This window comes from Sinohyriopsis cumingii, chromosome 2 (genome assembly GCF_028554795.1).
Source record: "Sinohyriopsis cumingii isolate HCF-2022 chromosome 2, ASM2855479v2, whole genome shotgun sequence".
NCBI classification, from domain to species: Eukaryota; Metazoa; Mollusca; class Bivalvia; order Unionida; family Unionidae; genus Sinohyriopsis; species Sinohyriopsis cumingii.
This window is the reverse complement of record NC_142962.1, coordinates 62,191,889-62,207,479: the sequence shown is the minus strand read 5'-3', so window position 1 is coordinate 62,207,479 and position 15,591 is coordinate 62,191,889. Positions and strand designations below refer to the sequence as shown.

General features: G+C 34.5%; 1 protein-coding gene across 1 annotated transcript in view; it reads right to left on the bottom strand.

The window, feature by feature from the left end:
• LOC149805028 (dynein axonemal assembly factor 10-like) overlaps positions 1-15,526 on the bottom strand; it is a 33,187-nt gene extending 17,661 nt beyond the window's left edge. Inside the window, exons 1-4 of the mRNA XM_089946660.1 lie at positions 15,263-15,526; positions 8,766-8,866; positions 7,867-7,997; positions 2,966-3,067 (exon numbers count right to left, since the gene is read on the bottom strand). Of these exons, the coding sequence (XP_089802786.1) occupies positions 2,966-3,067; positions 7,867-7,997; positions 8,766-8,866; positions 15,263-15,436 (508 nt within the window). The 5' untranslated portion in view covers positions 15,437-15,526. The remainder of the gene's footprint in view (positions 1-2,965; positions 3,068-7,866; positions 7,998-8,765; positions 8,867-15,262) is intronic.
• Positions 15,527-15,591: the final 65 nt, after the last annotated feature.

Below are 15,591 nucleotides of genomic sequence, written 5' to 3'. Positions count from 1 at the left end.
ACCATGCATAGAAAACTAAACTGTACTTAGCTGCATGGATTCTATACAGTAACACAACTAGTTTTCTATATTACAAGCAAATACCAGCACATACAGAAAGAAACTGAATCAACATTACAAAACAACTTTACCTGTGTGAAAAAGACCCAATGATGTTCTACACAGAAAAAAATCAATAAAGTGTCATGTTTAAGACCATGAATTAGTGCTATCAGATGGCCTAATGAAGGCTATGAAATGACAATATATAATATCAATTCACAATACTACCTGTAGGAAGGCTCAATGACATCCTGTACAAATAAATTCAATGAAGCTTGGTTGTTGTTGTTGGGTTTAATGCCATTTTTCAGCATAAGATAGGCCATACATGGTGGCCAGTATTAACACATTAACCCCTGGAGGTTTTTGTAATTTTCGCCTGAAATTCGAGTAGGGAACACATTTTGAAAGCTATTTCTGAATACATCCTAACACATCAACTTCCTGGTGATTTTCAAATAACCTAATGCCTAGTTATGTTAGAAACCTCATTTTTTATTGGTTCTTTGGCTCGCACATGAGCAGAAGGGTAAAAGATGGAGTTTTTTCCTTTCTTTTTTCTTTTTGCTTAACGGACCCATTATTTTCGTATCAAGACCACTCTTTATTCCGAATGCCCATTTTATCCTACTTTTTGCAAAGGTTCATCTGTCTGTTTGCAATTCATACTGGTCTGCTTTACATCTGAGACCAAAAAGTCTAAAATCCGGACACAAAACTGGATTCCAACCATGGGTGAATTTTGGGTAGAAAAAAATCAGGTCCAAAAAATGAAGTTTTTCCCTTGTATTTTGTAGTGCAACTAGAACTTCAAGATTATTTGGTATCACTGTAGAGCTACATCTGTCTACCTTTCTATAATACCACCCACTTTAGTGTATCATACATGACCTTGACGCTACAGAGCTTGGCAGTAGGCTACTACTGACTTCCATGTAAACTCGTCGGCAGGGGTTAATGCGTTAATGGTGGAGGAAGAACCCAGGAAAACCCGGAAAGAACCACCGACCCATGAGAAGCTACTGGCAAGCTTTCTCACATATCCACATTGGCCGAACCCAAGATGCGAACCCATGCAGGCAGATGTGATATGGCAGTGATCCATAACAGTGAGCGCTTTAGACCACTCGGCCACTCTGGGCCCCAATGAAGCTTGGTGCCCAGACAGTAAAATTACATTGGTATAGAATACTAACCTGCATGTGTTGAGTTGTAGCAGAAATTATACACAAGTTAAGAGTTTTCTATAGCCACTACAGACTTACATGCACATATAATTAAAACTATAGCCAGAACTATTATGAAGTCTCATAGCCTACCCATGCAAGTATGTAATACTATTAAGTGATGACAAAGTGATAATACAAAAATTTGTCATCATAGTAATAAAGAAAGGTTGGAAACATATAAGGAGTATACTTCCCTTTCAAAGTGAAGACTCCTCCAACTTGTAAGTGTAGAACTTCCAAAAACTTGGTAGAGGAATTTGCAAGGTTCCTTTTTGATGATATCATTCTGCTTGGCACAAAAGGAAGTAGTAACTGGATATTCACGGGATTTTAGTACCAATCCCTATACCAATAGGAGATAACTGCCTGACTGCCAACTAGGTGGGCAGATAACTTAGCTTCTTTTAGCTAGAAGTGTTATCTGGAAGGGCTGGATTTGTGAGATAGCAGTAGTTCTCCTAAGGAATTATGACTGAGTAACATATTTAAAGAAGAAACCTATGTACACAAATCCTCACCATAATTATCCAACTAAAGAAACTGCTGCACAAACTCTGTATCACAATCTACATCAACCTTTGACAAATATGCTCAAAGATTGTGCCATTATGTTAAATTTTAAACTGCCCATTTTGTTAAGCATTGTTGTAATGGCCTCAAAAAAAGTCTAATTGGTCATCTACAAATAAATTTTAATGTTCAACTATTAAATTTTGTCTATCTCAAAACAATTTTGCTAATAAGGTAAAGAAGTACCTGATTTTTAAAAATAAAATCCTATTATACAAGACTCCATAACTGAAACATGTGAATATAAAACTCAGCCAAAGAAATTGGCAGAACGTACAAATTAGCCCCAGTCAGAAGAGTCAAATATATTGTTCACAGTATCTTAAAACTCAGATGGATGTGCTGATCCACTAATCTCAAAAGTCCAATGGACATTATTTTGGTTTTGCCAGAAAAGTTACAATTCTATAATGTATACTCTTTAACTTTTTGCTGACACCAATGATGGAAGAAAAGCGTCACTTATTTCACACTACTGCTAATTCAGTGAGAAAAATACTCTCAGTGAGTGATACTTTGGAAACAAAGTTTAAAATGAAAGGCAAGCAAAGCCAAACTTAAAATACAGATCACAGTGACCTGTATGAAACAAGTGAAGAACTAAAAATATATACACATCTGGACTAAACATTTCACAAATATGTCATTACACAGCCTGTGAAACAATATTTTACATGTAACAACCAAATTCACTGAAGAATAATTTTCAAACAAATGTAAACTTCATACTTTTCTTCATAACTTGTGAGAAAATCAGTAACATTCGTTAACTAAATCTATGAGGATTCATTATGACCAGCAAATGCATGCAAGAAAGGTTTACATTTTATTTAAAAATGAAGCAAGAAAAAGAGAGGCCTTTAAGTTACAGTCCACATATAATGCCAAAGTTGATGCCATTGAAAACACCTATCAAGCTGAAAGAATTGCATCATTTGCTATGATATATTGTATTGCAATATAAGTTGTTGTTTTTTAAAAGCTAACTTAAATACAGCCTAAACAGAAAATTATGTTCTTTGCTTACTTCTAATGGCAATATTTTTCAATATCATTAAAAGCCAATATGACAGGATCTCATCAGATACACAATGGATAACACTGTCACAATATTTATCACATACCAAAAGCTGCTGTCCAACAATCTCTTTTGGCTTCTCCTTCATTTGCCTCCATTGTTGCAACAGGTTCATCTTTCTGACGTGGGTCCCAAACTTTCACACTTCCTAGAAAGAAAACAAAGGAAACATTATAGTCCTTGTAAGGGATCAAGATGCTCTACTGAATGAAAAGAATGTGTAGGCATTCATAAGAAATCTGTTTCTTTCTTCTTTTTTTCTGAAATACAGAGTACTGAAACCATGAGATATTCTTAAGAAACTCCAGAATTATAAATTAGTTTAAAAAAATATTTTCTCATGGTTATCATGGAAACCTGGTGTTACTCTGGACAGTACTCTCACATTGTACCAACATGTCATGAAGATATGCAAGGCTGCATATCTTGAGCTGAGATGCATCAGCTCAATTTGCAAATATCTTTCAGTTGATGCCACTAAAACACTTGTGTGTTCATTAGTACATTCAAGAATGGACTATTTTAACTCAATTCTGTCTGATTCTTCTCAATATCTACTCCAAAAACTTCAAAAAGTTCAAAACAAAGCTGCTCGGATCATACTTATAGTACCACAATCAGAGCACACCTCCCCGCTGCTCTGTACCCTACACTGGCTATCCATTTGATCCAGAATCAAACACAAAATTTGTTTACTGTGTTACATTTCACTGTCGGACTCTAGTCCAACATACCTATCCGACCTCACCCATGTGTACACACCAGCAAGATACTTGCGCTCCTCTTCTGACAATCGTATACTCATTATTCCCACTATGAAAACAAAGTCATATGGACAGTGTTCTTTTGCATACCAGGGCCCAGCAACATGGAATGAATTGCCCACTGAACTTAGACACAAAGACACAGTGATCCCATTCAAGAGTGCTCTTAAAACTCACTTATTTTGACTGCAAAAACAAACTTAAAGACCTAATAATGTTTCCTACCTTAAATATTCTCAGCATGTTTTTTTTATGTTTTCTGATTTCATGGTGTTTGTTTTTGTAATCATGTCATTATATGTTTTTTTATCTTATAGGTGTTGTCTAATGTTGTAAAGCGCTTAGAGCTTCTAAAGATTAGGCGCTATACAAAGTCCTCATTATTATCAGTCAATATGTATACATAATAAATGCATTACAAAAATCAAAGTCATGACCTTTGACCTTCATCCTGACACCAAATATAGATCACTTAACTCATATGAAATTATGTCAAGATATCTGCACATTAGATTTGTTAAAAATCAAAATTTGTTTGTTTTTAAAACTGTATGTTCAATAATCCTTATAGTTAAAGAAGCTCAAGTTATGACAGCTGAACTGGCACTCATACATGGCTTTCTTTAGATTATAATTAACCAGGTCTCACTGATAAAAATCCATTCATAATTATTTATGTTATCATGCTATAGCAAGATTTTCATGATGGCAACTGCAGCAGCGGCTGTAATGTTGGAGATCCAACAAGCAACTTTCTTTGTTAAGGACCTACACAAGAAAAGAGTCTGTAAAAATGCTGTTGATACATTTTATTTAAGACCAACTACCCATAGTAAGAATCCATCCCATTTTTATCATCTATGCATAAGCAGTGATAACAAAATTTTCAAATGGTTTGCCATTGTGGTCATATTGAATCTATGAGTAGTACCATTTCTATTGATGATCAAAGTGAAACTTTGCTAAGTGTCATGACTTTTCACAGAGCAGTTTAGTAGCAACAACAAATAATTGGACAGTGGATGCAGGAACATTGTGTAAGATCTTTTAGTCTTCAACCAGTACAGTTAAAATTTTTAAAGACGACAAGTTGTTCATAAACTTTTACAAGAAACTCATCCACAAAATGCTAGTAATCTAATAAATTACAGATTTCATTCACCATGGACATAACATATTGACTCCATAGTTAAATGATGTAATTGCTGTGCTACAGTGAAAGCTGGTAAAGATGACTTCTCATTATGATACTGGCAATCGACTGTTTATACAGCAAGTAAAGAAACAATATGAACCTCTGAACTATGCATGTGCATAACCAGTGCCTATAAAGGAAGCAATGGTTACTAAGAATGGGGATTTACAGGACTTTGGAACTACAGTGGCTGCAAATGCCACGTACTTCACCTTGGTTTATGGTCAGAAGCATAGACTATCTATAAATATAAAGAAACCAGTAACCAAACTCAATTCCTATTTGTTGGTTGTGTTCAACAGGTGATCACTCTATATAGTGCAATTATATAATAAATTCAATCTAATAGTATACACAACTATTGTATTGGTAAATGACAGCTGATTGCTCATAGCAGAGGCTGCTAAAATCAGGTTTTTCTGTAGTAAACAATGCAGGCACCATTGAGAACTTCTTATTTCATCTCACGCACGTTATAAGTATGCACCCATCTACAGCTTATCTTATAGTCCAATCAACCTATTCTACTAAAAATATGTACCTGCTGAAAAAAGGAAAAGTTGTTAATAAAAGTACATGATACAAACAAAACATGGTAACTGTGTATTAACAAAATGATTCTGAATGAGCTGCATAAAATCATTTTAATAATACAAGGTTATTACCACCTCTGTGGTTATAGTGATACAGCATGACCCTGCAATAGCATACTCCATTATAACATCAATTCGGATATAACACAATCGTGGTATGGCTCTCGAAATTTCATATACATGTACATGTAATTATCTTGTACACAAAAAAATTCTTTGTTAAAAGTAGAAAAAAATGTAAGTTTATTATCATTTTGGGGAAGAGATCGTGTATGAATAATACAAGACGATTGTGGCGTGGCTCCTGAAACTTTATATCTATTTTTCTCGTTCATGAAAAAGTCGTTTTTCTTCTTAAAAGTAAGAAAAATTACTTGTAAAAAGCTTATTCTGGGATCGTGTAGGGCTTCGTCAATGTCGCAAACTTTGATTTTCTTTTTCCTTATTGAAGGCAAAATATACCATCTAGCAATTTTTTGTATTGGCGACATAGTTGGCTGTTTAAACTTGTATATACAAACATAGGTTTGGAGTGGAGAAATTCAGAGGCCCCATGAAAGGAAGCTGCAAACTAGATATAACATGCACTAAAATTTATCTATTTTTACATAAACAAATTCTTTGTCCATGTTGACAAACCATCTAAACAGTGCATTGTTATATCATAATCCGCTTATCTTGACATCTAGCATGAGTACTGTATGTTGTGAGATATCCATTTTGTTGTTGACATCTCTGGTAGTGGAGATCAACTGGATTATCTTGTAATCAGTGTTTCGTCAGATTTTTGGCCACTCGCTAGTAATTAATATATTTACTTTAACTGACATTTGTATGCTGATGATAAGTAAAATTCCTCTTCTTTTCACTCAGAATTAAATCCAGAGCACATTTTCTGTAATAACCCCTGTCATCAGACCAGAACACCTGTGTGTATCGTCCACTGACCCTTTGTTACATTTCTGATGCATGCATAGAAGGCAGCATCATGCTGCTACCATAAATGTGAAGAAAAAAAACACATCTTGCTATTGGTTTATTCAATATGCATTGAGGAACAGTAACTAGAATAGGCCAAATGACAGCCAATTCCTTTTAAAAAGGTACCCAGATAAAATAGTTTGCTGAAATTTCAAAGTAAACAGATAACCTTTGAAGCAACGATTGTTCTGAAAACATACTCAGCAAATTGAGAAAAAAAATCAGTCTCAATCACACAATACAATTATTTGATGTTGCTACCACAATAAGAAATGGGTCTTTGTTTGGTTTTCCAAAGCTGTCCTTTAGCGGTGACTTCAATAACACATGCACCCTTCATCAAAGAAAGCTGACTACAATCTTCAATAAAAATAAAGAACTTTTCTTCAAAGGAAGTCAGTACCAAACTTAAATAAAAGTAATAGAATCCGATGGAATTTTACATTTTCCAACGTGACTGAAACATGTTAAATGTGCTATGAAAGTTTCCTTTTTGCAGGGAAAATGTTTATGCTTACGAATGGTAACAACGGCGGCTTAAAACGCAAACTTTACCGACTTGGTATGTACGGAAAAGTAAATGTGCTTTGTCATTCGTCACATGATTGTGCTATGTTTTTCCATTGAATTCAGACCAATATGACCTGTGACAAAATTATTGAATATTTTAAATCTCTGTGTGTGCATATTTTCGATGAAATCACTTGTATTGTGGATTGAATGTATATGATGAGATTCGTGGGTGAGTACACGGTGTCGATATATTCATGCTATACAATAGGCATGTATATATAAACAATATTCTTGTATATGTGCCAATTTCGTGGTTCTCTAAATAAAGTAAACTATTATATTAGCCTTATCGGTTTTCACTAGTCTACAGGTGTATTTCTCATTAAATATGCATTGGTTTAAGATGGTAATTGTGCCAATGAAGCACGTATTTTAACGCCCGCATTTATTACCTACCTCCACGCCCCAGCAATTTTTTTGGGGGTACTTGCATCATTTCAGCTAACTGACCTGGTTGCTTATAACACTGTTTGGTCTATAACACGGTCAGGTTCTATGCCTCCCAACAACTGTGTTATAGCAGGGTCACACTCTACCAAATTCTTACTGATCTGAATAAAATCATTTCAAAAATGCATGGCTATTACCACCTCTATGGCTATGGTGGTACAAAATTCTAAATGATCTGTATGGAATCATTTCAATAACGCATGGCTATAGCACCTTTATGGCTACGGTGGTACCAAATTCTGAATGCAGGAATATTTCTGTTTATCAAGTTTTATGCCTAAAGAAACTCAAAACAGACACTTTTTATTTATGGCTGGTGGCCATGATTAAAAACATGGATAATGAAAGCCTCTTTTAATCCAAAGATGCAAAGATAACTAGATAAGCTTACCATCTCTACTTGCAGTGACAAGCTCAGGGGCACCTTCTCCTATGCCAAGACCACCAACACCATCTATGGCATTAATGATTTCCTTATGACCTTTTACTGAGTAAACAGGCATGTCAGGCTTCTCTAAATTCCTGTAAATAGTGAAAAATACTAAGCTTATCTATATAAATTACAGCCTAATTTATTTTGTGTAATCAGATTCCATGGACTGCCATTTAATTTAATGAATAAAGCATTGGATAAATGGGTAATATTTGGAATGAATTTCATAAACCTTTCTCATTTTTTGTTCTTACTGACATAAGATGACAAAGATGGTAAATGTAATACATATTGGTACATTAGTTTTAAATAATGATTTTTTCAACACTGTTAAGATGAAAGAAGAAAAAAAGAATTTTCAGATCATATTAGTTGATCACGGATGAAGGGACCTTAAGTATTACAAATGCATTATACACTATAAATTATACCATGCTATTAAGCCTACATTTGAATTATAATTTCTTAGTTACCAGCTAAATAATGGACCTCACTGTTAACCCACCAAAAAATCTTCCGGTTATGTTATGTTTAAGCCTTAGACATAAAGAGAAATACAAAAAAATTAGTCAAAATGCTAAACTTACATTATATGCTGTATAGTGTTATACAAGTTACAATATATTCATGAACCTTTGCAAATAAATACCAAATTGTTTTATTATTATGACTAAAATTTATATCTTTTTATTATCAACACAAGACTAAAATATTTGGAAATTTCAAGTTTTCAGTTGTCTTGTGCTGTTTATATTAATTTGTTATAGCATTATTCGAGTTTCTGGTCATCTAGTTATCATGGTTGATAGATTAATGTGACTTATCTTGCAATAACAGAACAGCACAGGCATACCTACCAAATGCACATCTTGCCATCAAAGTCCCCTGTGGCAAAGTGTCTCTGCTGCAAACTTGATGCAGCAAATGTACCACATTTGAATGCTTTTGACTTTTCAAACTGAAAAACAATATGAATACATACATAAAGAAATGTGTTTTCAGTTCTGAGCTGTCTATATCAATTAACAACAGATTTCCCACACACTTCATGTTAAGACAGGATTTTAAGACAGATCAAAGCAACATGCACCTTTTTAAGGAGTAGGCACTAATTTTAATAATGAAATACTTTTCTGTCACTATTGCCTTCCTTTGCTTCAAGGACTCTGTGTTCTCTTGTCTGAACTCATAATTCTAGAAATCTAAAATAGAGAGAACCAAAAACCAGTCTGACTACCACATTATCAGCTCATGTAGGATACTCTTCCTCTTGGACCATCAAAGCATGGTGGGAGGATGGAATCATGCAATTGTGACAGGCAAGTATTACATTATTAAAATTAGCTTTACCCTCCCCAAAACACACACTACATCTTAATAGCAGCAAGACATTTACACCACCATCCCTGAAAACTGCAATAACAGTAATAAATTACATCATTACTGCCTTGCTTAATGAACTTGCTAGTTTGGCAACATGCTGATGATCTAAAAATAATAGCATACAATTAATATACTCAACTATTATTAAGTTGACCACAGATTGATATTATAACCTGCTCACCCAGATTTAATTTCCAGTGCAAGCTCACTTACATTTAGAACTATCTTGAACTAAAACTCTGAATTGGTTGCCTTGCAGAAATGTTGGTTGTTACATTAGCTACTTATGTATCAAGAACTATATATACCTATCCAAGCATACAGGCAACATAAACTCTGAATAAGAAAAATAAATGATTCATTCAAATCACTGTGTGATCCTGATATAACACAGTTGTTGGGGTCCATAGAACCCAACCAAGTTATAGATTAAACCATGCTATAACAAACCAAGTCAATTAGCTGAAGAAAATGATGCATTACCAAAACAAGATGACCTGGGATAAGGGCTTCATTAATAAAAATCAAGCATAAAAATATGTGCTGTTGATTAAATGAAAGACAAAACTAGTCTAAAATCCACTTGTATATTGACAACTTACATTTGTGTAGTACAGTTGATAAGGTATTAAGTACTTACTGTACATGTGTATGAAAATTTCATGATTTCAAGTATAGATCACATGTTATAAAATTCATGTATCAGTTACATCCCATTAGAAAACACAAATAACACATATAAATAAACTGTAGTCCTCACCTGATCTATATCATCTTATCAATAAACGTGTATCACTATTGTAGTTGTTGTTGTTTTTGTAGGGTTTAACACCATTTTTCAGCACATGATAGGCTATACATGGCGGCCAGTATTAATGGTGGAGGAAGAACCCGGGAAAACCCCGGAAAGAACCACCGATCCATGAGAAGCTACTGGCAAGCTTTCTCACATACCCACATAGGCTGAATCCGAGACTTGCACCTATGCAGACAGAGGTGAGATGGCAGTGATCCGTAACGGAGAGCGCTTTAGACCACTCGGCCACTCAGGGCCCCCCAACTATCACTAAACAATTCACTAAGATATTGTTGCCAGTAGCATGTGGCTACAGTTGTTTGCATGCAACATATAGTTACATGAACTTAAACTGGACTAGATTTTGGTCAGCTGGAGACAGTTATCATCTTGCTGAGGCTACCCAGTGGATGAAGCTATTCATAGGGAAATGGAAACATTTAAACAAATTCAAAAGTAACTTGCTGGCCAGATATATATGGTTTAAAAAAAAATTAATTAATTTGTGTTTTATGCCAGCGTTGGTAGCGATCATAAGCATAAACATTTTTCATGACACACTAAACATCGTCTGGTCACTTTGGAAATGTAACAATCCATCAGATTCCGTTGTATTTAAGTTTGGTGCTGACTTCCGTTGATGAAATGTGTTTTGTTTCTACTGAAGACTGAAGTGGGCTTGTTTTGATTAAAGGTGCATGTTTTATTGAAGTTACCAATAAAGAACAACTTTGGAGGACCAAACAAATGTGTCACTCTGGTGGCAACAGCAGATAATCCTAGAACATTAATTAAGACGGGTTTTTTTTCTTCATTTGCTTGGTACTGATGCATATTAATCTGTGCTTCAAAGGTAATCAGTTTTCTTTAAAGTTTCACTAAAACTATTTTTTCTGGGTACATAAAAAAAAATTAGTCATCATTTGGTCCACTGTATTCTTTCTTGTTCCTGCCTTCATAGGTTGGTCAACTGTAGTTGGTCCGGTAGCATGGCTATGCATCACAGCATACAGGTACTAAGGTCAGATGTTAGTATAAGCAGATTATTATATAATAATGCATTGTTAAGATGGTTTGTCAATTGAACAAAAAGGATTTATGTAACAACAGATAGATTCCAGTGCATTTTATATCCAAGGTTGCGACTTCCTTTCATGGAGCATTTGGTATATTTTGTCACCAATAAGTTTAAAAAAATAACAATTTACAACATTGGTAAAGCCCACCATGATCACTGAATAAACTTTTTTACACATTATTTTTCATCCGTTTAATAAAAAACAAACTTTTTAATATACGAGAAAAATACATATATACCAAATTTCAGGAGCCATGACATGATCATCTTTTATTAGAATTCATACAAAATGTCTTCCCCAAGTAAACTTTTTCATTACATTTTTGTACTTTAAGAAGAAAAAAATATTGTTTAGAGTCAGAGAAAAACATGCTTATGAAATTTCAGGAGCCATACCATGATCGTGTGTTATAACATAGCATGCTATGGTGGGGTCACACTGTATATTTGTCAATAAATAAACCATTTAACAGATTCAAACATTCTCTTATTATGTTTCCTAACTTCATGACATGTCACAATAACCAAGAGTCTCAACAACTTGTATTAAGTAACAATAGTGTTCACAAACAAATTCACTAGTAAAATTTAAGAATATTCATAGGAGTAACAAATAATCAGAATTATCATGTGAAATGGATGGCCATTTCTGTTATGATAAAATTATGGAGTCTTACAAATGATATAGCATAAGTATAGCACAAGTTTTACTAAGGCAGAATTCCCACCCGTGTGAGTACTCTTGCTTTGATTTTCTTTAGTACAGAAATTTACTAAATAGTTATATTGCAAAAATCAATGTATATTTACTAACATGATTGTTTTTAAAAACATTTTGTTTAGAGAATGATAACATTCTTGCTACCACTTTCTAAAACTAATATGCAAAATCTCCATCCTCCACTTCTCTGTTAAATTCCAGGACAGACCCAACTTACTAGCCATTAATGAGGTTATTTTGTTTGCTAAACTATGCTCATTTTAACAGTGAAAAAAATAAAACAACAAATTTTTGATTGAACCTAATATGCTTAAATGCCACTTCATAAGGAATTCATGTATCTCATCTCTTAAAGCTTCAATTTAAGCAGTATTTTTGGAAGCTGTAAAGAAGACCATGTACATAAGTTAAATTAATTAGGGAAAATCATTTGTTGCTGTGTCCAAAGGTAAAGTCATAGGCAAAATAGCTCTCACGTGTCAAATTATTAAAAATCATGTATCCACATGTGACAAATATTCAGACTTTTGGTTCACTTCAGAACCACATTAACGAGCTTCATATTTTATCAAATATGCATTTGATTATTTCATTTTTAAGATTTGTATATAAATGTATGCATCCTCTGCCAATAGCAATACTAGTTTAGGCCTATGTAATAATATCTGCCAATAGCAATACTAGTCTAGGCCTACGTAATAATATCTGCAGTTTCTTAGTTTCCCCCAAGGAATGCAAGACAGGGATTTAAAAGTCCATTTGGTGTCAGAACTGGAGGTCAGATTGAGTAAAAAAACAAACTTTGGTGTTAGAACTCGTGTTCAAATTAAACATTTGGGGGTCTCCGATGCACCAATAATTCTAAAGGGAATCATTGAGGTGAAACATCTATCATGGTGTTCACATTTGACATTTTTTAACTGGGATCAAAATATATTCGAAGTCTTCATTTCATTAAATTCGAAAAGTAGAAATTAGTTCTGAAAGTGAATAAACCATCTATCCCTAAGATATCTATCAGTTTTAGACTTAAGCATTTACAATTATAAAACTATGGGTACGGGTGAACCAAGCATACATTTTGAATGTAGTAAATACAGACTGCGAAAGGATATACATGTATTCTTAAAATAATTACTTGGACAACGTAAAAATTATGCTGGGAAATCATTAACTCATTAACCCCTGGAGGTTTTGGTCATTTGCACCTGAAATACGAGTAGGAAAAATATTTTGGGGCTTACTTCTGAATACATCCTAATACATCAACTTCCAAGAGATTTCCCATTAACCTAATGCCTAATTGTATTAGAAACATCATTTTTCATTGGCTATTTCACTTGTGCATGAGCAGAAGGGTAAAAGTTGGAGTTCTTTTCGTTTTTGCTTAAAAGACCCATCATTTTCGTATGGAGACCTCTTTTTATTCCAAATGCCCATCGTATCCTACTTGTTGCAAAGGTTCACCTGTCTGTGTGCAGTTCAGACCAGTCTGCCTTAGATCTGAGGCCAAAAAAGTCTAAAATCCGGATTCCGACTACTGGCGAATTTTGGGTGGAAAATAATCGGGACCAAAATATTAGGTTTTTTCCTCTGTAGAACTTCCAAATTATTTGGTATCATTGTAGAGTTACATCTGTCTACTTTCCATAAGAGATCTTGCTAGGATTTTAAAAATATGAGTCCATGACTCCCATTTTGGTAAAAATAGGAATCCCACCAGCAAAAGTTGCAGTCCCCTCCCCAAAAACTATGCAAATTAGAAGAACTACTAGTTGCCACTGAGTTTAATTTCTACATTTTTTATAACACCAACATAGCTCTTGTTTGTCCATCAGAACAAGACTGAATTTTGTCAATCCAAAGAATGCCTTATTCCAAGCACTAAGCTAGGCATCACACACTTCCTTACACTTAGCTACTGTCCCATCCTAACTATCAGTTCTAACAACTTAAGTACTCTTCTGAATCTCATTACAATCTTTGTCAGTTTGCTGTTTAACCTCACAATACTTATCCAAATTTGCAAATGTCATTTTGTCTAAGTCTCAACATGTCTTGATTCCGAGGTCACATGCACTGCTTATTCCATTACACTCGGAAATAACACAATAATAAAATCTAAAATTGTTTATTTGTTGTACTGTTATAAATGACCACATGTACATCTCTGGGTCTCTCTGCCTCTGAATTCAGTAACTGCAAATATCAGTAAATTTTCCCACCCAACCGCCAGTCAAAGCCTTTGACTTGCCACCCAGCTATTGCATCATGTTCTTTTAATGTACTCTTATAATGGCAACATGTACATCAAGGGGTCTTTCAGCCACTGAATTCTTATAATGGCAACATGTACATCAAAAGGTCTTTCAGCCACTGAATTCTGTCATTGTAAATATCAGCACAGCTAACCGATCAACACATTTTCCCACTAAGCAGGTGGCTGAAGCTGGACTGGCAAGTCTTTGAATTCTGCCGCCCACCCATTACATGTGTAAGCAATTTTCTGCATCCCAGATCAAAAAATTGCTTTCAAATATATGTGATTAAGCATTTCCAAGAACTCTGTATAATACCACCCACTTCAGTGTATCATACATGACCTTGGCATTACAGAGCTTGGCAGTAGGCTACTACCTCCTGACACATAAATGCGGTGCCAGGGGTTAATGAATTTAAAGGACAATTATTTAATGAAAAGGTCACTGCTGACATTTTAACAATATTTCTTCTACATTTGACTATCATATGCGGAACAGGAGTTAATTCAATATAAACATTTGGTTAAGGCCTTTCTGCAATTATTTTTCTACTCAAGCATATGTACAGTGGTGTCACAGGAGGAAACAGACTTCTGTGTTGTCACATTATATACAAACTCCGACAGGGAGTTGTCCGGTTGAAAGCATGCCAGGAAAGAGTTAAGAGTTATCATTGTCACTCTTATCCATACTCTGCTAAAATAACTAATGTTTCTAAAGTATTGAGAGGTGTCACTAAGAAGTAAATCTCTGAAAAGGCAAAAGTACGTGCTTAAGTGCATCAAAACCAAGGAGTCCTGGACAAATCTGATATATATTTAAACAAGTGTATCGAAACAATTTTCAAAGCGAATCTTTTGCTTAATAATTTGCAATTATTTTCAATCACTGTAAATTAATAAAAGTGTTCAATCAGCTAAATGCTAACTAGTAAAATACCAACCGTGGGGAGGCAATCCACTGTCCGAAAGGGAGATAACTTTACAAATGTATTTGCTAGTAAAGAGCTGACCGCAGCCATTGAAAACATACAATCTGATCAGGATATGTAAGTTTAAATGCTATAAAATCAATCAAATAATGACTATCGATTGAGATTAACAATGTGTTCTCACCTCTGATATGAGTTTAACATCACCATGAGAAACTTCGTAAATTTGGACTGCACCTGTTCCACGAGCATAGTTGCCAAGGACCACAAATTTAGCACTACACGGGATCCATTTTGCATCAAAAATTGTATAATTTAAAGATTTTTGAACATGAGCAATAATCTGTGGTTTATCCATTTTAAATCAGTTTGAAAGACTTGATTATTGGAGAGAATCTTCCAGAACTGTCTGCTACAGAACAACAAGCTTGGACTCATCAAATACCGCAAGTTCTCTTCCGCAAGGGAGAGAACTTCTTCCGATTTACATTCATCGATTTCATTGGTTCCGAA